This window comes from Musa acuminata, chromosome BXJ3-6 (assembly GCF_036884655.1).
Source record: "Musa acuminata AAA Group cultivar baxijiao chromosome BXJ3-6, Cavendish_Baxijiao_AAA, whole genome shotgun sequence".
Lineage (NCBI taxonomy): Eukaryota > Viridiplantae > Streptophyta > Magnoliopsida > Zingiberales > Musaceae > Musa > Musa acuminata.
Genome location: NC_088354.1, coordinates 34,787,131 through 34,810,521, shown reverse-complemented (window position 1 = coordinate 34,810,521; position 23,391 = coordinate 34,787,131). Strand labels below are relative to the sequence as shown.

The 23,391-nt window shown below is 34.9% G+C and overlaps 3 protein-coding genes across 4 annotated transcripts; 2 read left to right on the top strand and 1 right to left on the bottom strand.

Moving 5' to 3' along the window:
• Positions 1-860: 860 nt before the first annotated feature.
• Positions 861-6,294, bottom strand: LOC103989250 (stearoyl-[acyl-carrier-protein] 9-desaturase, chloroplastic). 2 transcript variants are annotated; one of them, XM_009408053.3, is made up of 3 exons: positions 6,060-6,294; positions 2,498-2,999; positions 861-1,755 (listed from the first exon to the last, which is right to left on the bottom strand). In XM_009408053.3, the coding sequence occupies exons 1-3, from the start codon at positions 6,173-6,175 to the stop codon at positions 1,195-1,197; spliced, it is 1,179 nt and encodes a 392-aa protein (XP_009406328.2). In that variant the 5' UTR covers positions 6,176-6,294; the 3' UTR covers positions 861-1,194. The 2 variants fall into 2 exon arrangements, with proteins under 2 accessions (XP_009406328.2, XP_065012346.1); XM_065156274.1 differs by lacking the exon at positions 6,060-6,294 and adding an exon at positions 5,311-6,047.
• An 814-nt stretch (positions 6,295-7,108) lies between these two features.
• Positions 7,109-13,154, top strand: LOC103989249 (uncharacterized). Its single transcript, XM_009408052.3, has 5 exons — positions 7,109-7,218; positions 7,320-7,468; positions 7,550-7,598; positions 9,934-10,076; positions 12,794-13,154. Exons 1-5 carry the CDS (start codon positions 7,170-7,172, stop codon positions 12,878-12,880), a joined length of 477 nt encoding a protein of 158 aa, XP_009406327.2. The 5' UTR covers positions 7,109-7,169; the 3' UTR covers positions 12,881-13,154.
• Positions 13,155-14,015: 861 nt separating this feature from the next.
• LOC103989248 (eukaryotic translation initiation factor 3 subunit H) lies at positions 14,016-20,639 on the top strand. The gene is made up of 12 exons (XM_009408051.3): positions 14,016-14,150; positions 14,299-14,378; positions 15,573-15,689; positions 15,792-15,895; positions 16,483-16,549; positions 17,676-17,809; positions 17,895-17,943; positions 18,144-18,215; positions 18,324-18,425; positions 18,510-18,577; positions 19,241-19,393; positions 20,381-20,639. Exons 1-12 carry the CDS (start codon positions 14,141-14,143, stop codon positions 20,436-20,438), a joined length of 1,014 nt encoding a protein of 337 aa, XP_009406326.1. The 5' UTR covers positions 14,016-14,140; the 3' UTR covers positions 20,439-20,639.
• The last annotated feature ends 2,752 nt before the right edge of the window (positions 20,640-23,391 follow it).

The window sequence follows — 23,391 nt, the reverse complement described above, 5'->3', positions numbered from 1 at the left end:
TAATTATTACTTTTACTTCACTATAAAAAAGAAATTTCATATGTATGATTATTTAATAAATAATATATTCATTCGTTCTTTTTTAACCAATTTTAGTTTTGAGTTATTATAATTTTCTCCATATGTACTTATCAAGGCACAGTATAGTACAAATCAAATCTTGACATAGTGCATATAAAGCATAGTTGGTAGCTCTATGTTTTAACAAGTCGTTTAATTCTATCTATAATAGTCTTTTCTTATTCGAACTTTCTTATCATGTCTAAATATTAGGTCGATTCTGATATCAAATGTTATGGCCTAAGTCTAATAGGCTAATTGATCCATCAATTTCATTTGTCCTAATTTACTAGTCAAAATATTTAAAGTAAAATAAATAATAATACACTTATCAAATCCTTATAAGTCAATCTTAATCTTCGTAATGTTACAAATGCAACGTTACAAGTGGATCTCATAGTATTCTTTGTAGGATCACGAACCTCTTATTTTCCTATTGTCGAACTTTACGTAAGTTTAGATAAATAAAAATAGATTGAATGTGAATTGTTCAATCTAATGGCAACTAAATAATTTATATAGAAGCTGCACTGTGTCGCGCATGCAAGGGAGTGAAATCGGAAATGAATAGGGCAAAGATCCATTTTAGAACAGGGGTCTGAACCTTGTTGGTTTCATTTCAATAGACATTGTATAGAACAACTCAACAACCATAAAATTAGGGTTCAAGATCAACAATTTAAACGGATCCAATTAAGATCCCTGGAGTTACATTTCTTCTTTATGTAAAAAGAATTATCTGATCATCTCTTACAACAAAAAGAAACTAGAAAAGACTCAGCAATCATGCATAGATGGAGTTCGGGAAAGAGGGAATTATTAACTGCAGTTTCATTACTTGTACATGAAAAACTTAAAAAGTAACTGTAGATTAAGCTCTCCAAAATCTATGAAAACCTCGGAACAGCCCTTACAAGATTCATGTCATGTTCAAGAAATCTATATATAACTTGATAAGATGACAGCTCACATCCTGATTCAGAAACATAAATATGGCTTTATGATACTAATGCTCAATCCGACAAATCCTTATTACTAGCCAACTGCAGCATAAGTTGGATGCAGACACTTTATATGAGACGTAGAGCTAATCGGATATTTCTTGTAACATAGGAAAGCGATTGTCGTTTTTGCTCACAGCTGCACTTCCCTGTAATTGATCCAACTGAAAGGAATTCTTGGTGATTGCTTGGCTTTCCCCTGTGCTCTTTCTTCAAGTCTTCGTATCCTTGGAGCCAAAGTGCATACAAAGTCCTGGGCTTGACTTGCCTCTCCCGACAGGACACTAAGCTTCTCCAGGTTCCACCTCACGACAAGAAACTCGAGTATATCAGCGTAGTCCTTTGCAGTATAGACACCCAACCGCTGAGCCACAGCAGAGAAGTGCTCAAAGAGGTTATCATCATGTCCGTCGTACATTAGATGGGCAGGCATCGAAATCTTCTTCTTCATCATGTCTGCAAATGCAAGCATTGTCCCATCGGGGTCTATCTCGAAAAGCTTCTCCACTATCTTGGTGTATGCAGTTTCATGGCGCTTCTCGTCTGCAGCTATAGTGCCACATATCTGAGCCAGCTTCAGGTCCCCATATTCCTTGGCATGCCTGGCCGTGTTTCCATGGGATACAAAGGTAGCTCGTTCTTGAAATGAGGTGTATATGAAGCCAAGGTAGGGGCTATTCTCAGTTCTGGGATCCTATCAAAAACAGAACAAACAAAAGAAGTTGACGTGTTGACATTCTTTCCAACTAAAATTATTTACATGTGCTGGTGAAAGGCAACTTATCAATATATGCAGATTAAGTAGATTAGGAAATATTAAGTTTTTCAATCAACCAGAAACAGAAGAGTTAATATTACCCATGGCTGAGACAAAATGCAGCTTAGGGACTTCAACAGAACCTATTCTACAGTTTCCTAACTCATACGGAACATTTCTCCTTGAAAAATATAGTAATATACTAAAGTATCTATTTTCATTCCTCAAAACTTCACTTCAGATTAATAGAAAGAACATTCCAATTAATACTGGAGGACAGAATTCATTGCAAGATTCTATGGTTTTTGTCCAGAAAGTAGATGAAAGACATCAAGGAGACATAGTTGTTAGCATTTAGCACCACTCTTCCTTTTAAAAATTATTGGTTCTTGCTATTTTGTTTCAAATGAATAGCCACATATGACCAACAAAAATAGAGACAGGCCTAAATACATCCAGAATATCTTTTTGGTCTCAGATCCAATATATTGCAGGTCAAAATAATTTCAAATATATATTAAAAAATCATGCAGATTTTGTTGCTAGTGCACTTAGTCAGTAGATTAACCACAAATTTCAGGATTTTGCCCAAAGTTTTGAGGACAGTATATTAAAAGATAAATTCTGGAGATCTGAATGCTGTCAAAGCCAAGTAACTTAAGCAGATCAGGGAACTTACCATTCCTGAACCAATCAGATATTGTATGGTTTTCTCAATTTGTTTCATGTTTACTCTTCCTGTCAGATACAAGTACTTGTTGAGAAGGTCACCATGTCTGTTCTCTTCAGCAGTCCATGCCCTTGTCCAGATAGCCCATGAGGTAAGGCTTGCACCGGTTTCATCTCGCACACCATCAAGGGTATTAAGCATTGTCTGGTATGTAGGAAGGGCTTCCTCTGTGATCATATCTCCAACCAAGCAAACATAATAATCATCAGGGATCTCCTTTGATCGTTCTCTCAGTTCTTGAACTTCTTCATAAAATCCATCTGAGGAAGGGTCTGGAAGAAAATCTTGTGGCTGCCAACACTTTTCAACTGGCTTTAGATGTACCAGGATGTTATTCTCTGCCCAGTCCTCTAATGCCCTAAAGATCTCAACCTTCTGAGGCGGCATAGAATGTGTAACTTGAACATGTACCTCGCGAGGAGGACAGAAGGGCTTCTTTGAAGTTTCAATTCTGATATTTTGAGAAAAAAAAAGAAGAAAATACCAAGATTATCTTCCATTAGGAATGCACTAGAAAGAGAAAATATGTCCAAGTCATGCAGTCTTCCAGAATTTTTTGATTGCAGATAACTAATGGATCATATATACAGGCACCAAAGAGAATTGTGAAATATCAGAATAATTAAGATGTAGAACCAAAATTCATCAGATAACTGAAAGGAATGCAGTTCTATATGTGTTGACTCTAGTAAAACAATCCATGTAGTTGATCCATATATTTAGCATGACAGCTTGTCAGCTAGTTAAAACCTTGTCATAGTCATTATAAGTTTACTTGATATGCACACATATACAAATGCTTGAATGGCAGTATAATCACAGCTGGAGCTTCATCATAATTATATGTGCTATACAGCTCCTTGAATCATCAGTTATGGACCAAAACTTTTATTTTTTCTCCTTGAGTTGTATGAAAAATTTAATGGAGAAAAGCCACATAAAAAGGTTCCAAAAAAAAAAATAAAATAAAAAATAAAATAAAAAATAAAATAAAAAAAATAAAAAATAAAAAATAAAAATATAAAAGCTAAACCATATCTGACAAGTAATTATGAGATTTGTTTTTGTATACTCAACATCTATAACTACACCGCAACTAGACATGCTTTGCAGGATAGCCCATTCTTAATCCTATCCTGCTAATCAGGATCAGGATTTGCCAGTTGGATGCTAAACCTTGGTTATTGAGGGATGGGTGAGAACATAACAGGCATGGTCCTATGCTGTGAAATACAGAATTCAAGATATACATTGATCTTAGACAGCAAAATGTCTGAGTGACCTTGCTCTAGAATACCCCCAACGTCACAGAAAAAGGACTAAAATGATAAAAGGAAATCAGCTTGATCAAGAAAGGCAGAAAAGCTAGGATGTTACAAGCTAGAAGGTTATTGATGCAACTATCCTAGCAACAGATGGATTATTAATCACATGCAATGGAGCACAGTTGTTTATGTTCTTGGTTTACTCAAAACAACCACTAAGCTTGACCCAGAAACCTTAAACTGTGAAATGATTTGATTGAGATGCAAAGTTCTTTTATTTGTTATGATACTAGACACATGTATACGATTACTATTGTTCCAACAGAAACTGAATCAGGATGGACAACACATACATGGAGATGTACAACACCAAAAAATTTAACAAGGAATTAAGCATGATTTTCATGACGAAAGGAGAGAGTTTCTTGCAAACAACCTAAATCCATTGTGGCTGATTATATTATATAGATGTCAACTTAGCAAAAAATTAATGACTTATTACTATAGGAGATGCAGAATGCATGTAGCAACATCAACATTTAGAATAAATGAGCTATGGCTATAAGTAGTTAATCCCTGTCCTGAACTTACCCATTTGACTTGTAATATGTCCGTTGTCATAAGTACATTCGAGTTATAGAACAGAAAAAAATTACTACAAACTTACCCATTTGACTTGTAATATGTCCGTTGTCATAAGTACATTCGAGTTATAGGAGAACAGAAAAAAATTACTACAAACTTATATTGATTAAATAGCTGGGTTAACTAATAGAAAATCTGATTGCGATTGACAAAAAAGAAGAAGATCAGCACACAAGGCACCCTCCAATACATGTTCTAAGGATTGCCTTACTTCTTAAACTTTGCCTAGCAGAAAATGCTTTTCAAAGGTTTTCTTTTACATGAGTTATTCATGGAAAATTAACCTGAAAAGAGAAGAAATATGCATCGCCAATAATTTTAGAGTGAGAAATATCATATTCATGGTCTTAATGCTTCACTCCATGTACTTGTCAAATAGTTTATATCTCACACAATGCTATGAAATTGTAGCAAATTTTCTGATAATATAATTGGGAATAGATAAGTTGCAAAAGAAAATTTTTGGAAGCTAAAGCAATCATATATGCAACCACAAGTAAGCACCACAGGTGGAGTTCAGAAACAGCATTAATAGGGATTACTAGACATAATTATTCAAATTCATTAACTACGTACACGATAGAGAAAGTCCAATAATTTAGATTTGTACCAAGGAAAACAAAGCACATAATATTCTATCTCCAAAGCTGGCAATTACTATATCCAAATTGAACAACAAATTTCAATACCTTGATGCCTAATTCACAAGTATCATTATGAAAATTCTGAAATGTAAAGCTGAGGTATACAACCATGGTATGTATATGATACTGATCTGTAGATAATTCATCATTTATGAATAGGCCCAAGCCAAGCATCAAGCATATTCCTTTCTCATCTATAACTTCTTACCTCATACTTCCAACAATTACACACTTGATATTGACCTCTCTGAAAAAGGTTATGCCAAACACTTGAGGCCACAGATTTTGTTGTGGCCTCTCCGGTACGTCGGCACCACCAAAGTTATACGGTAAGAAGATTCTTTTCTTTAGAGTTAAATAGAACAAACACATGCGAACAAGAAGCTAGCGCCAGATTCTTGGCAGCATTCAACAACTCACGGTCATCAAACTCAAACCACAGAAGAAAACAAACATTGTGTCCAAACCAAAATTGCCAGAATCCCAAAAAAAAACGAACTTTTGGACAGGGCATCCTCGAGAGAACAAGTCACGCATGCATCAAAGCTCTTTCCTCATAGGCAAAACGACGGGCACGGAGACTAAAACCAAAGCATACTACCTGAGCCATTTCAAATGATGCAAATAGCAGATCAAGCACCATAAGATCGATCAGGATGAGCAAACAAACACACTCATTAATAACAATATATCTGTAATCGAATAATTCAACGGCCAAAGAAGAACAAATCGACTCCGAAAATGTTGGAACCAACTGCAATAAGAGCGAAACACTTCCGTATCATCAGATCGACAAACCCAAATCGCTTAAATCACGATGGCACCTCGAAGGAACAATTCAAATGCAACACAGGAGCCGATCGAGACCGATCACGAAGCCTGCACCCGCAGGAGCGGAACCAAAAAGCTTCCGATGGAACAAAGGGGAGCTTTTTTCTGGGGGCGAAAGGAGCTCACTTTGCGGCGGAAGCACGGATAGCGAAGGCCATGGAGACCCTAGGGGATCCCAGGTTCGGCTTGGGAGGAGTGAGGACGAGGGAAATCTTCGGTGGAAGGGTCACTCTGAGAGCCATGTCTTCGCTTCGTATAGCTTCTCCCCACCTTCTCCTATCTCCTCTCTCTTTCTCTCGGAGCCTTCCCTCCTATTCCAACGCTCGAGGAGACGGAGAGGAGACCGCTGCCTTTGTTTCTTCTTTCGGGTGCTCTTCTTGTTCATACGCTCGACTGAATTTACAAAATCACCCTTCGTCGTATTCGAGGCATTCGATCGATCACATTGCGTTCCTCTCACATGCAATCCGAGTGATGTCACCATTTAGCAGACATATTTGAGTGATAAGTTTCCTAAAGCGTTAAATAAACAAAATTCAAGCTATAGTGGATGACATTTACACACTCTAATCTTCTATACATAACACATTTTAGGATGTGCGAAGAAATATTGTTCCTATTAACATTTTCGATCATAAGCATTTTTTTTTCCATTAAATATTTTTTACTTTAAAAATAATAATAATAATAATAAATAAACAAAACTAAGAGATCGAGTAATAAATTTGTTTGGATGATTTGTCAATAATAGCGATAAAATTAATTATTAATTATTTTTTATAATTAGTTATTATAGTATCTCGATTCTTATATTTTTAAATATTATATTTGGTATGAAAGTAAAATATTTAACTTTATTTTTTTTTATTCAATCCTTCTGATAGAAATATTATATGTAATTAGTGATAAATTAAAATGAGAAAAAGTTAACGTATGTTCAGTGATAAATTATATGATATTTTTGTCAACAGAATTGAGGTCAGAAAATAAGATTAAATATTTTTATTTTAGATTTTAATATAATTTTAAAAATATAGAGATCGGAATGATAAAGATAATTAATTACATGAGTAAATATATAAATATAAAGTAAATATATAAATATAAAGAAAAAAGAATGGTTTTCCGAAGTTAACCATGCGACCGTGGCATGGTTTTCGTTGTACAAATAATAAGTTGCATCTCGGCTTAACACGTACGGGTAGTCATAGAAGAAGGACCCGAGAGGAGGGGGTGATGGCGGAGAAGTTGGCACCGGACAAGCGCCACAGCTTCTCCCATGGCGGTAAAGGCCTCGATCCCTCATCGGAATCTCCTCTGTCTTCCTCCGCGGTTGCTGAGGTTTCCGAATAGTTTTATTACGTGTTGCTGGTTTCCATCATCTAGGTCAGAAGGTCTTCGAATGGGATCAAACCCTAGATGAAGTCAACATCTACATCGACCTCCCTGTCAATGTCCCCAAGAAGCTGTTCTACTGCAAGATCCAGTCCGCGCACATCGAATTGGGCATCAAGGGAAATCCCCCTTATCTCAATGTATGCGTTTCCTTTCTCTAGTCATATGTTTGGTTGATTGTTGATAGTCCCTTTTCCTCAATGCCTTCAATTTGTTGTCAGCATGATCTCGCCTGCCCTGTGAAGACTGACTCGTCGTTTTGGACCCTTGGTAATATGTCCTTGTTCTTTGCAAGTTTTGATTTCTTTTCCTTGTCTCAATTCTTCGTCGTTTCATAAGGGCTTTGTGGTGATTTTATTGGTAATGGAATTGGTTGGTTAGATCAAGCTAAGTACTGCATTTAGTTAGTTCATGTGGGGAATCAGACAAGCCCTGGATTAAATGGCATCAGATTATTACTGGTATTTAGAGTTATTTATCAACGGTGAGAATAACACACTGTCACTGAATTTTTTTCTCTGGTCGATTTGAAGAGAAGCTTTAAGTGCCAGTTCATCTATGCTTGAGATTTTAAGCCTCTTTGATGTATCAGTTTATTGCTTTTTTTTTTTTGGTCTTTTGTCCTAGTTTCTGTGCCTGGTATCTGTCAGCAATACATTTTTAGTACATATACTACACTTTATAAAATCATCCTAAACTTTTTTTTTCTTTTTTGGTGCGCATGCATGTGTCCAAGCTTGTTCTTTGTATTCAACACCTTTTACATTCTTAACTTGCAAAAGATGCTTGTGTCTACTAAATATATATGCATACATGATTAGATTTGAAGCTGCTGATGGACAGAACCTAAAATGTCGAATACACTTGTTATTTGTTCCATTTTTTACTGTCGTGCTAATTTTGGGCTACCCACGAAACTTTGTTAGAATTTTTGAACATAAACTGAAGGAATAAAATATTTGATTCATGCTAATATCCACCAATATTTTGTATAGTGTTTGTCAAAATAGTGTGGGTTACAAATGATCTTGCATAACTTTCATGTCGGTATCTATCTACTAAAAATTGAACAAGTCCTTTGCAGGTTGTCCACAATCATAACTGTGAATAGTTCTTATATTCTGTCTTCTTATGACAAAGTAGCACAATTTTTTTTTGGAAATGTCTTTGTTGAGAATGGGAAGGAGGATATCTAGCCCTCGACTTTAACAAACTGATCCACTTTCTTCATGGTATTCAGCAATAGCAGCTTGCAGCTTTTCATCTTTGTTTTTGGCTTAAGAGTACAAATAGGTTGCTAGCAACTAGCAAGAGACAAGTGGTGAAAGGTTGAGCTTGGATGTGAAGAGATATAATGTCGTCTTTATTAACTTAAATGGAATTTCCATTGCAACTTATCATGATTAAAGGAAGGCTTTTGAGAAGTGAAGGATTTTGAAGAACTTTTGCAAAAAAAAAAAATTATACTGTTAATTAAATGGGTAATCTAGTTTATGATGTAACACCCCGATTAGTCCCACATCGAAAGTGAGTAAAACTAAGATTGACTTATAAGGGTCTGACGAGTATACTACTATCAACTTCAGCTTAAACATTTTGATCAGTGGTTTAGGTTAAACGAAGTTGATAGGCCAATTAGCTTATCAGGCTCGAGTCATGACATTTGGTATCAGAGCCGACCTAGTATTTGGGCATGGAGAGGGGGCTCGAGTAGAAAAGGGTTATCCGTGGATGGAGTTAGAGGATTCGTCATGACGTTGAGTCACCACTGGGCTTCATCTCACATGCACTATGCTAGGGTTTGATCTGGGCTATGCTGGGCGTTGACGAGGACGTAAAACCCTTGAGTGGGTCTGATGAGTATATTACTATCAACTTCAGCTTAAACATTTTGACTAGTTGTTTAGGTCAAACGAAGTTGATAGGCCAATCCATTAGGGCTCGAGTCATGACACATGGTCTCCAACCATCAACAGGTTGTGAAGGGTGGAAGGCCCGTAGTCTTATCTTCCACTACAAGGAGAATGCTTCTGCTTATACTGTGACATTCAGGAAATAGATCTACCTTACCACTGAACCAAAGGCCCATCCATAGTAAGAGGAAGCCTAGTGCAAGAAGTTTCTGCCATGGCATTGGGAGGATAGGATATGATGTTCAGGAAATACATGTATCTTACACAGTCATGCTATTTTTACTACAAAATGGGAGGTGCCTTTTGGATTGAGCAACCAGTTTAACCAGGTGATATTTACAAGAGGGTCAAAGAGGACAAACTAAAGGATGCCTCATCATCATGTAGGATAAGTTGAAGGTCAGTTTTCTTGGACAGGAGGTTAACTATATCTTTTTTGTTGTTAGTTCTGATTGATGATAAAATGAGGAAAAGCCATTTGAGGTGGTTGAATGCATCTGTCAGGTAAGATGAAACATTGCAGATTAGTGGTGGGAGGAGAAGGAAGATTTAAGGAGAAATAATTAGAAAGGGTAAGATGGGATTAGTGGCTCTTAATTTAATTAGTTATATCACACTTAATAGAGTTCAATAGTCTTCTCTTTTTTTAGTATGAAAACTGATGACATATTTTCTTATCTTCTACAAAAAAGAGGATGAGATCATGCATGTAACACTACAGAAGAGGGACAAAGGACAAACTTGGTCATCCCCCATACTTGGTCAGGGTGCACTGGATCCATATTCAGCAGATCTTGAACAGAAGCGCCTTATGCTTCAGAGATTCCAGGAAGAGGTAAAGTCTGATTTTCTTGCTTATTATGTCTAAAAGGGGCATGGTTTTGCAGTGCGTTTTTGGTTTAGCCGTGTCTCAACTCCTGATAGGAATATGCTTATGCTTCCTACCGGTCTGGTTATTCTCCTAGTAGGTTATGATTTTGTGGCATTTGTTGCATGACCTATTAAATCTTTATATACTTATGATGAACTTTCTGGTGCTAAACTTAGATTACTGATGAAACTCAATTTAGGCAAGTTTATTGGAAAGAACAAATATATACTTTATCCTCATTTTTACTTGTGTAAGAATTGGGAGCTCCATGATGGTTGATATGCAAAGAATAGCTTAATGCTTAGAGGCTACATCCATAGAATTGGATCATATTATTCAATCTGCTTGGAGTTATTCTTTCACTTGAACTAACATGTTATGAAGTTTAGATAATATTATCACAACACAGCTTTAGGATTGCCCATGACAATCATGCCAAACAGTGTACCAGCATGGTATTGGTGGCATGGGGCATGGTGTCATGCCAGGTGCCAACACTTTTCTGCTATGCTCAAGGTTCGCTGGTTCTTTGCACCATGGCCTCTAGTAGTGTACTGGAGTGCTTTGCACTTTGCAGGGAGAACACGATATAAGGTTTTGTAGAGTAAATTTGGAGAAATGCAGGAATCATAGAGGCAATGAGAGAGGAAAGAAACAGAGGCCCATGTTACTAATGAAATCTTTTTTTGATTAAATATTTCTTGTACAGCTTTTTTTTTAAATAGCTGATCATTTTTCTGTGAAGTATGTCAACCTGAACTAGAATTCCTACTCTAATTGAAACTCCAGACAAAGAAACTAGAAAAAGAAAATGTCTTTCTTATAATGGAGTCATCGGAGGTTGTTGATTTTGCTTGAAGCTTTATTATGACATGTGTCATTCTTCCTCAGTATTTCCTTTTTATTATATATTTGAGCTCTTTCATATTACCCTATAAGAAATTCTTACCTGCTGAATACATTTAGAAGATTAAACACCCAAATAGTTTCATTTCTTATTTAACTCCTTAATGCATCTGTCTGAGAATAGCAAGCAACTTAACCCTCAAAGTGCTTTTAGTTAAGGGTAAGTATCTATAGTATTAAATTTAATCAACCATTTTATGGGTTGAAATCTGAAATGTAAAATTCAAATAATTGATCCCCCACTTTATTCCCTCAAACGTGGCGGGAAGAAATATGTTCAACCAAACGGTTTTGATAAAAAAAATGCTGATAATCCTTTTTCTTGAGGATAAATGTCTGTTGCTCGGCAAAACTTTCTCGATACTAGTTGTGGGGGGGGGGGCAGGAGGGCGAGGCGGGGGGAGGGAGGGTGGGGACGTGTTGCAGCCGGGGGTTTGTAAACAAGATAAACAAGAGAACAGCTCTTGTCGAAGATATAATATTTCTGATAAGTTCAAATAGGGGGCATTACAGATTCTCTGATTTAATAGGGTCTCGATAGATTTCCTTATCTTATCAAATAACTTATCAGTTATTACAAATATTAGCCTCAGTTGTGGACTTTAGGCAATTTAACTGAAGCCTTCACAGTTGTCTCAATTATTCAATTGCTTCTGCTGTCTAATGGTCTCCCTATATTCTGCATTTGAACTTGAACTTAAGATTTATGAGTTTGAATTACAATCTTCAGCTTGTGGATGAAATTGGATCCTTGAAGTTATTTTGCATCACAAATAGTGCCATAGACACATTCATCGACCTAATTAGGTTCATTGTGCTTGCTTGTTGTATCATCGCATATTCTTTCAAATCCTTTGTCTTATTGTTTGGATATTTGTTTCAAAGAAAGGAAAAAAGAAAGCAAAAGAAGTTCGACTGACATAGCAATGAGCTCTTTGTAGTTATATGCATCTTTCTTTTCATGTAAGCCATTGTTATGGGGCAGCATCTTCTTCATGAGCATCACATGACCCCTATGCCACTGAATCCTATACCAATAAGGAGTGATTTCAACTCAATCTCCAGCAGGAATTCAACATAAATTGTAGATTGGGAGGGGTTGTGAAAATGCTAGTTCCACTAAAACATGATCATGTTAAAGAACACGAGAGAGGGTTAAGTACCCAAGACTTCTTTTCTTACCTAAGCAAAACAAGAGTCAACAACCCCTGTTTGATGACAAAACACATGGTCCACATGGATTCTGTGGATTGTCAGCCTCATCTAGGCTTAAATCAGGGTCAGCTCACAATCATTTCACTCCATAACAGCCATAAATAAACTTTCATGATATGCTGTTGGTTGATGACATTGCTTTATATAACAGGTGGCAATTTGTGGTAACTTCATACTAGAGTTGTGTAAAAATATAGATGGCAGGCGTTTCATTATTAAATAGAACTAAGACCAAATATATCAAGTACAAGTTTAATAATACAAAGAGAAGCTTTAGAGGTATTAGCAAAACACCTGTCATCCATTCATGTGGTAGGTTAACCAAGTTTTGCTAGCAGATTGAAGCTTAAACTTGTATTTCTGTGGCCCAGTGATTTCTACACTCTGTAGAGGTCTCTCCTAGTCATTAAGTGATAATTATATTAACTACTCATAAAATTTTCCAGCAAATTTTACCCTCCAATCTTCTCTGCACATATTATAATACAATTTTTGGTCCTTCCGAGACCAGTAAAGTCGCACCAAGCTCTAATATCTTCATTTTCGTTGTCAATTTGCAGAATCCAGGTTTCGACTTCTCTCAGGCTCAATTCACTGGGACCTGCCCTGATCCAAGGACCTTCATGGGAGGCGCGCGCTCCGATTGAAATTTTTTATTTTGATTTGTTGGCACTAGCTAATTATTCGGAGCATCTTGGTGATTCTGTGTTGCTTTCGCGACCACATATCTACCCAACATTTGTGAATATTGTCTAAACATGGATTGCATATCCCACTATGCCATGTAGACAAAATTGCCACTTTACGACAGCAGTAGCTGAACATGACATCAAACTGTAATGAATATGATATGTGAATGCTTGTATGCTGCTGAACTGCCAGTCAGTCAGTCCATCCAAAAAATGCCCTCTTTAATTCTCATGATTTGTTGCAACTGCAATATTTTTGCAAAATTGGTCTTTTACTTGCTTGACCAATGACCACCATATCAGCCAGCTAGTTTCTGATGTTGTAGAACGACTTCCAAATCTAACTGCTTATATTGGATTTGGGGTTAATTCGGAACATCTATCGTTGACTTGTCATTGTTCTCATGTAACTTATAACAGAAAATCTAGGTAAATTTTCTATTGCTGGTTGTCACAGTACTGTATTTATTCGTTGTTTCAATAAACGTCATCAGTAGAATGATAAGAAACGACTGCAACTTCTAATTCATGGCCGTCATGTTGCATATATATTTTTATTTCATGAATATGTCAGTTAGTCTATTTGGTGATTGACATCTTTATCATCATTAGCAATCAATTGCGTTACGTTATCAATTTTTATTAAAGATATATGAAAAGTTAAGATAGAGTATTCGCTTAGCAAACCATCTCCATGGTTACTTGTACAGTATATTTTGTGATTAGTAAACTTATCAGTTAAGGTGTAGTAAAGAAAATTAATTATAAATAAAATAATATTTTTCTTAAATTAAGAAGAGTTTGAGACCACAAGAAAATGTTATTTTTTATAAAATAAAATAATTTTTTTATATATCTAAAACAAGGTTTCAAAGTCTTTATAGAACAAGCATTTTCTGATTCACAAAAAAATATTTTCCCATTTGAATTCATAGTTCTTCAAATAATTTGAATCGTATTAGAGCTATGAATTTATTGCCAATCCTAACGTAATTTGTCTTTAAAATTTGGGTTGTTATGTCCGTTGTCGGATCGTGTTTGCGATTGTACCCGTTTGCAGCGACGCAGGTTTAGCAATCCTACTTCGGAGTCGATCTTAAAACCAAGGAACCCTCGTCGTCGCAACACCCCTCTTCTCCGCAGGAAGCGGCGCATAAAGGGCCCCTCTCGGCTTCTCTGTTCCTCGCGCCGTGCCCTAAACCCACCGTTTCGTCTCCGATGGCGAATCGTGAGTGAATCCCCATCCTTTGTCGAATCAATTCCTTCGATGGTTCTCTGTCTCGATCTTAATCTCTTCGACCGATAGATCGCTTTTGTTTGGCTACTCGTAGTTTCTCCTGAGGTTGGGTTTTGGTTTTGGTTTTGGTTTTTGGCAGCCATGGTGCGTTCTTTTCTTCAAGCTGTGTCCTCCGAGGAGGTTACGCCGCCTCTGCGAGTTGTTCAGATGGAAGGGCTGGTAAATCTTGAATCATTTTATGTCATTTTCCTTCCCTTTTTTTTTTCTTTTTAATCCTCCGTCCATTTTGTTTTGGCGAACTTAAGGTTACAATTCAATTTCCGAGGACAAGTTGATAAAAAAGAATTAGGATGTAGTAGCTGACGTGAGAAAATGCTTTTATATTTTTTCCTCATCAAGCTCGTTGTTTTGTAGTCTTCAATTTGAGGGAGTTTTGCGCAAAAAAATGGAATTCGTCGTATGGACCTGCTCGAAATTTCATTGCACTAGTTTATGTTTCGTATGATATGCTAGATTTTTGCTTTTGTTTGGGAACTTGTATTTTTTCAACTCATCCATGTACGTCTTTTGAAAAAGCTATGGATCAATTGTTGCTCTGGTATCTTAAATTTACTATACTGAAGATTTGCCTAACTATGATGTCAATTCAGACAGTTTGATTCTTATGGTATCGAAGATGTTGAGGGGGTTTTGCTAGGAAACTGGAGCCAGGAGAAATCTGTTTCGTTTCTCCTTGGGAATGGTGGGTGAGCGGTGGTGGTAAAAGTTGTAAGCTTATTCTGGGTGAAAAATCGATGAAGCCTTCCATATATGAGTCTACATGTTTCCTGGAGAGTCCAAAGAGTGTGTTAAAACATATTGGGGGCCATTAGAGACCAAACATGCATAGTATACTGAAAGTATTCTATGAGTCTTGTACGGATCATGCTGTATGGTTCAACATGTAAAAGAAGAAAAACATAATCGACACTCACATGCATTCAAACACTGGTACTCGTATGCAATTTATAGTTAGAAGGATCAGATTTAGCTTTCTACCGAGCAGAATCATTTTTTTCAAAAGTAAAGGGTCATCTGTTATTAACCTATTGCACAGTCAAACTTGTTCTAAAATTACCCTATCAAAATATTGTCATAGACTTTTTTTTTGGAATATAATTTGTTACTTGTGCTATGCACATCATGTAGTGCGAATGGGACCTTCTGCCTTTGTGCTATACTTTAAATCCAAATAAATGGTCAAGAAAACAGATAGGCCATGATTGATTCTTCCGGGGACTTGGAATTCTTACCAATTGCTCTTATATTTTGATTAAGATATAATTATGAAAGTTCTTGCTTGCATGTGCTACTTAGTTCTATTATAAAAGAAGTCTCTCACAGAATATATATTCTCTGGTTGTTTCTGTGCAGGCTGTTCTGAAGATAATTAAACATTGCAATGAATTCTCGCCAGCTCTTGTCACAGGTCAACTTCTTGGTTTAGATGTTGGCAGTGTTCTTGAAGTGACCAATTGTTTTCCTTTCCCGGTATGAAATGATGTCAAATCTTAGACCAAATAAGTTGCAACCATTTAGCAATGTCCACGGATGTTATGCTTTCTCTCATTTTTCTTCACTACCATGTCTAAGACAAGGGAAGAAGATGAGGAAGTTGAAGCAGATGGGGCCAACTATCAGCTGGAAATGATGAGATGTCTAAGAGAGGTTAATGTGGACAATAACACTGTGGGATGGTATGTTATTAATGTTCCTTTTTTAGTAGAGTTCAACATCATTATGGATGACAGTGATGATTCATTTTGAGGTTATCCTTTTACTTGTTTTGGTCTTCAATTTAATCATTCTATAAAAAATATGACTTTCATGAGTTATTTCGTTTGCTAGATGTTGCTTATCTGTGGAAACATTTTGCTAACCTTTAGCTGTCCATTTATGCATTCTGGAAGCCTTCTATTGCTAGATTTGCCCTAGGTTTAGGCTTCAGTCTTACTTGCAACCTTTTTAAATTTGAATCAACCTGGAACAGTCTCCATATTGATGGGAATATGGTTGTGAATTATTGAGTTTTTAACTGTTTAAAAACCTTGGAAAGTAGGAAAAAGCTTAGCCTGCTGAACTTTGTTAATGTGTTCAAAGTTTGTGGTGAAAGTTGGAAAAAAAATCTTTTAATTATTGTCTTTTTATTTATTCATTGACTACATTTCTTTTGGGAATAAACTAGATATTTTATCTCATTGGCAGAGAATCTGTTTATACCAAAGTCCTAACATTTAGGATCTCCAAGCTTTTCCTCTACCAGCTAACTGCCTTCTATCTTCAGGTACCAGTCAACTTTACTGGGATCTTTCCAGACTGTGGAGCTGATTGAAACATTCATGAATTACCAGGTAATGTGAAGATCCTTGTCATACAGTCCCATGGTATGTTAAGGATACTAATGCTATCATACTGCTTTGAGTTTACAAAGTTACCCTAATTTCCATGATGAATTTCATACGATTGTAGGATGAATAGCTAAACGTAATGAATGAGGGACATAATTTTGCGTACTTTCTGATCATCAAACAGCTGGAGACAGCAATTTCTTTTTCGATTTTTTCATGTAAATATTAAATAGTTCATTTTTTATGTTTTCTTTCTTGTATTACTTTTTCTTAAACCGGTAAAAACACATTATTTTGTCCTATATTAAATGAAATTTAGATATCTTTGAGGATTTCAGGTCTTACCATGTTGCTTAAGTCCAGAACTGCAATAGTAGGTTGAATAGTTATGATAGTTTGTAGGATCAGATACTGATAGTGCAGTGATGTTGCCTTGTGATTGGGATGCAATGGGTCAGTGGCATGAAGACTTTTAGATAAGCCAAGGGTGTCTAAGAGATATACCAACTGTTTTAAATGCAGATGGGTGGCAACATATAAGCTTCACCAGCATGCTTGGTGTTTATAATATGTTGGCACGTTTCAAACACAAGATTCTTGGCACCTGTCAAAAGTATGTTAAAGCACTGAACAGACCCATGTGCCTTGGTATGTTGACATGGGATGATATGAACAGAACTTTCTCAAACTCAAAGAGCATGCTTCCATAAACTGGCAGCTGACTCTACATCTAATATAAGTTATGTTCTCTTAGCCGTTAATACTCTTTTGAGATAACAGATAAAGTTAAATGATGGAGAACATCTTAAGTTTTAAAAGCAGAGTAACGTCAAGATCAAACTAATATGAACCAACCCATAAGTGCAACTTAGTCAATACAAGATTAACTTAGAGACATCAGTCATGAAGATCAATCAGTTTGTTTCTAATTAATAAGTTTGGTGAATTGCATAATGACATTTAGCACCATTTCAACTGCTTATTTTTCTCATCCTAATGGTTGGTGATATATTTGGTTTGTCATATTTGTTCTTTATGTTGCTTTAGTTACTATTAGATGAATCACTGTTATTCTTGATGAAAATATTTGATCTCAGGTTATTGTTATATAACATTTTTATTCACACAGGAAAATATTCGAAGATGTGTGTGTATCATATATGATCCATCAAGGTCTTCTCAAGGTGCTTTAGCTCTCAAGGCCTTGAAACTCACAGATTCGTTTATGGATCTTTACCGCAACAATAATTTTACCGGGGAGAAGTATGTTTTCCTTTGTGATCTAAGTTAATCAAGTTGTTGATAGTTAATTTTCTCTGTACTATGCATGTGATTGCTTCATTTTTAGGCTGAGAGAAAAGAAGCTTTCATGGGTAGATATCTTTGAGGAGATACCTGTGAGTTGATTATCTCAAGCTGTCACTTGAAACTTCCATTCAATGTTTTTTTTTTGGCAAATTTGAATCACTTGCTTGCTCATCTTTTTATTAGTTCTATGTCGTATGTCGTAGAAGATCATAGATACCATCTTTTTAACATGTGTTCTATACTTTTTTTTTCCTCTTATACTTGTTACTTTTGTTTGTTGATTGGACAGATTAAAGTTTCTAATTCTGCACTTGCAAGTGCATTCATGACTGAATTGGAGCCTGAATCCCCTGTTGCACAGGTCTGATAGCTCCTCCATTGTAGTGAATGATCTACTGAATCATTCTGTGAGTTTCTAGTGTTGCTTTTCATGCTTGTAAGTCTTGAACACATGGAGATTTTGTGACAGTGTGATTATGATCGACTGAAGTTATCCACTGCTCCATACGTGGAAAGAAACCTAGAATTTTTGATTGATTGCATGGAAGATCTTTCTGCGGAACAGAATAAGGTTTGATGTGCCTACCGAATGATTTAGCTCTCTTTGTTCTAGCAAATGAGTTCACATGCCCAATTTGTTCTCTTTTGTTTTCAGTTCCAGTACTATTACCGAAATCTGTCAAGACAGCAAGCTCAACAGCAAGCGTGGCTTCAAAAAAGAAGGTAAAATGTACATAACCAATTTACGGGATCATCACTTTCTTTGTATTTAGACATTGGACCATCTTATTTCCTGTATTGAGCTAGCTTGTCCTTTGTCTATTTTCCGGATGTGTCATGTACAAATTTGTTTGATCCTTTCTTTTTCTGTCTGACATTTTTGTAATTTTGGTTTAATGAATTCAAAACAAATCCTTTCAAGGTGCTTCTACAGAGTATGAATTAGTTTCTCTTATCAACATTCATGTATGGTATTCTACTCGGAAGTCAGAACTTAACATTAATACAAGAAATGATAGTGTCCTTGTTTGTTCTCCTCAAACTCTTCCCGGAACAAAGGAGTTGGTTGACTGTCCTTCCATATGTATGCCAATTTTGTTTTGATGCTTTGATTATAAGTAATATTATTTGGATTTATTAAGATCCAGGTATCGGGGCTTCTATCCAGATTATTTATGACTATTTGCAATTTGTTCAGTTTGTCGGATACCAATTGCTATGACATTAAAGCCAAGTTTATGCAGCCGAAAGCGTGTTTGTGATGTTCAACCTCTGTGTGGTTTTATTAAGCTCATTTGATGCAACAATCTTAACTTGATCTTGTGCATTTGTTGTTTTTGATTTAGATAATATATTTAAAGTTTGTGTCTCTATATTATGTGATAGGGTGGAGAACATGGCACGGAAAGCGGCTGGGGAGGAACCACTGCCTGAGGAAGATCCATCAAATCCCATTTTCAAACCAATACCAGAGCCATCCCGTTTGGATAGCTATCTCATAACAAATCAGATATCCAACTACTGCAACCAGATTAATGGGTATGCAAGTGTAATTAAATCTCATCTAGAAACATGCCACTTATCCTCTTTACTAGTATGTGTTTGTAGATCATTTTTTAATATGGAATTTTGAAGCGTGCAAAATACACTAGAATAACACAAATGAAGTTTAAACTAAAGCATTTGACATCTGAAGTAATATTGGCATAATATTATTAAATCTGCTTATATTAGCAGCCATCAAAGTATAAAAAAGTTGTTTTTGTTCTCGTTAACCAATTCTATTGCTATGCTGCTACAGATATGCTGCTCTTTGTTACTTTGATCTGCTAACAGAGATCAAACTTGATGCTCAGATATGACATTCATAATATCTTTTCCTCCCTGTTTGTATTTCACACATATGTTTTATGCCACAGAATTTATTGGAAGTTATTTGGGTGAGAATGTTCGATACTGTTTTCTTTATAGAATTATGTTGTTTCTGCTATTGTCTTCCATGTTTTTTAACTATAATATGCAACTGGTGCCGTAGGAGCAGTTAGTATCTCCAATATAATATGTTAAATAATTGAAAATAAATGGCCATTATTTCAGTGTTGGTTATTGGTTACACGCACAGAAGGTTTCTAAATTAATCTGACTGTTATGATGAGCTAAACCTGAATAGCAATCTACTGTCTCCAATAAGGGCCACTATTTGTGTCATAACGTGGTCATTAAGTACTCAAAATAAGGGGTGTAATGTTTTGTCTTGAAAATTATCAAGAAAATTGTAAGCCGTTTTACATAATTGAAAATTATCATGGGAATCTTATGCACCATATCTTTTGATCTTGCCTTTGGTCTTTCTACGTAATGTTTTTGTTCTTCTGGATGTTAAGGTTAAAGATGGGTGTTCGAATGTAACCAAGTGTTTTCTTTCTTGTGTTATTTCATTTTGTTTGTTGTTTCATGCCTCTTAGCAGGAAAGGAAAATATGATTAATGTGTAATTTAATCTCTTTTGTTGTTTTAAAAATTGCAGTGTTGCTGGTCAGAACTTTAACAGATTATACATGATGAAGGCTTTGCAAGAGAATTAAATCCAAGATGGTATACCGCATGAGAGATTGGATGGGCTACGAAGAACATCATCTATGGGAGTAACTGTCGTTAGCAAAGATGTCATTTTGAAGCAGTTCTTTCTTATAACTTTTGGCATTGAGAATTTTGGTCAACTAACATTTCAATTGTGAAACTTTTGGTGGCATTCCCCAGTTGACATCTCCATATGGTTGACATAATTGTTTTATTGTTTCTTGGCAAGTTTGACTTAGTTTGATGTTATTAGATTATATGATTCTATCTAATTACGTAAGATATATTATAGATCTTATTGAATTTTGATTACGATTATCATTTCATAAAAAGAAAGTTTAATTATGATAGAATCTTTTACGAAATGAATTTGATGAGAGAGATTTTTTTAATTATTTATCTTAGATTATTTATTTTTATTTATAAATAGATAGAATTTTTAGGAGACTCAATATAGAAACATGGATATGTGATATTATTTAGAAACTAAGATGTTTTTTTGCTCTTATTTGTTCATAGTTCATCGCTCGTAACGATTATGTAAAAGATAGGAAGAGAGGAGAAAGTGAGTTGAACTTTGTCTGTAGATCGATATAACTTTTAGATTTGATAATAATGTTAATGTATCTACGGATGTTTTTAGAGCAACATCATATATTTGATTTATCGTTATTTGATTTTAATTTTTTGATAATAAAATTTTTTATAACAATGACATATTATGGTTTTTATGTTTACAATTGGTATAAGTGCTTATTTTGAAATCAGATACTTTATATCATAAAAATATTTCAGATCTATTTTGCATTAAGATGTGTTTGTTACCATCCTTTGCTAGCCAAAAAGTATTATTTGATTTTAATTTATGATACTTAGAACGAGATAACGATCAGTTTGTGTTGTCGATTTGTCTTTTATTTAGTTCGTCATGTTACTTGTTTACGGGTGATGTGAGGTTTCTCATGATTGATAAATTACAATTAATAGTTTATTATCGACGATAGTATTATTAAGGGTGATGACACATGATGGTTGCCAACCTAATTATGGTAGTGGGTGTTTACGTAGTGGAAGCACCATAGGGTGCGACAGACTTGCCGAGATGGGCGTAGGCAATTGCAATAGCACGCGTAGGCAATTGCAATAGTGCTATTGCTTGTGGTGGTTACGACGGTTGTAGGAATATCGTTGCAATGGCATTTACTGAGCACAACTAGTGTCACTGGATGCCAAAGCCCAACGATTGTGTAGTAGAAATATGTGCACAATTGTGCAACAACGATCGTAGGAGTTGTGGAGTGATGCGTGTGCATAGTCGTGTCGTAATGACGATGGGTGTGGTCGAGCAACACGTGCGCATAGTTGCACGTGGGCATGGACGAAAAGGAATGAGAATTAGGGTTTTTTAAAAAAAATATTTTTACTCTTACGAAACCATGAAAATTTCAATTTGTTCTTAAAATTTATCAGTCTTCGGTATTATATATTTCCATTATATCCCATGAAAAATTATAGTTTTATACCTTAGAAATTAAAATTTTTGAATTTATGTCATCAATAATAAATTAATTAATTAAATTTATTTTAACTAAATGTTTTGATTGGATTTGATTATGATTGTATTTTAATTGCTTGATTGGATATAGACTAGATCAATTTGATTGAATTTGAAAAATAAATCAATTTTGATCAATTTTTTTATTTTGATGAACTTTAAATTCTAATTGATTTAATTGGGTTGATGTTTAGCCCAATTTTGGGCCTGCCCAATTAAATAAGGTTGATTGTCTAATTTAGAGTTTTGAGAAGATCTCAAAACTTAATATCATAACTAATAATCTTGTAAAATAAGCACAACCGACAGTTTTGAGAAGATTTCAAAGGAAAAATAAATTTATTATTTATTATTATTATCTATAAGAATAAAATTATGATATATGAATCAAAAACACCTCTCATTGTTTTCAAAGTAACATTTATAAAAAATGATACGATACAATAAATGAAGAGTTAAGATAAATAATTAAAATGATATTTGAGAACTCATTGAATAACTCACTAACTATATAAAAAAGCTCATTATATAATCGTGACCCAAAGGATAATATCGAACAATATATTAATCAAATTTATTATACAAGATTTTACTAAAAAAATATATTTATCATAACAAAAAAAATTTAATTTTTAAATAAACTCATTAAGAATCGTCATAACATTAATGACTTACTATGATTTTAAGTTAGATGATATGGATGTGAAAATAAATTTTCTGAATAAAAATCTATATTTATATAGATTAACCTAAATGATTCACAGAGAAAATGTAAGAAATGTAAATTTGGTATGCAAATTTAGGAAATTTATTTATGATATTAAATATCTCCTGACAATGATATATAAATTTTTAGGAAATTTATTTATGATATTAAATATCTCCTGACAATGATATATAAATTTTTATGAGCCTCTGCTCTCCCATTTGTTCATAATTCATCGTTCATAGTGATCCTATGAACAATAGAAAAAAAGAAGAAGATAAGTTTAATTTTTCTTATATATCGATATCACTACAATTTTCGGATCCAACGACGATATGTCTACAAATATCATAAAATTTTTATAACAGTATTGAAAGATATATGTCATATATTTCACATATCGTTGTTTGATTTTAATTTTTTTATATTCAATTTTTATATAATATTTGATCTATTGAATAATTTTTAATATTTTGATATGTCTAAATATCACATAAATTTTTTTATATTTATAAATGTTCCTTTGACAGGCTTATTTTTGTATTTTAGGGATTTGATTCCTACACCTTTTAATTAATAATCAAGATAAACCTCTGTTGCCAACACCTGAGCGCCACTGTTTCCACCTCACCATCTCGTCGCCCGCTTGAGCCGGGCATAAAAAAGTACGCGCATAACAACAACCCTCCACGTGGGT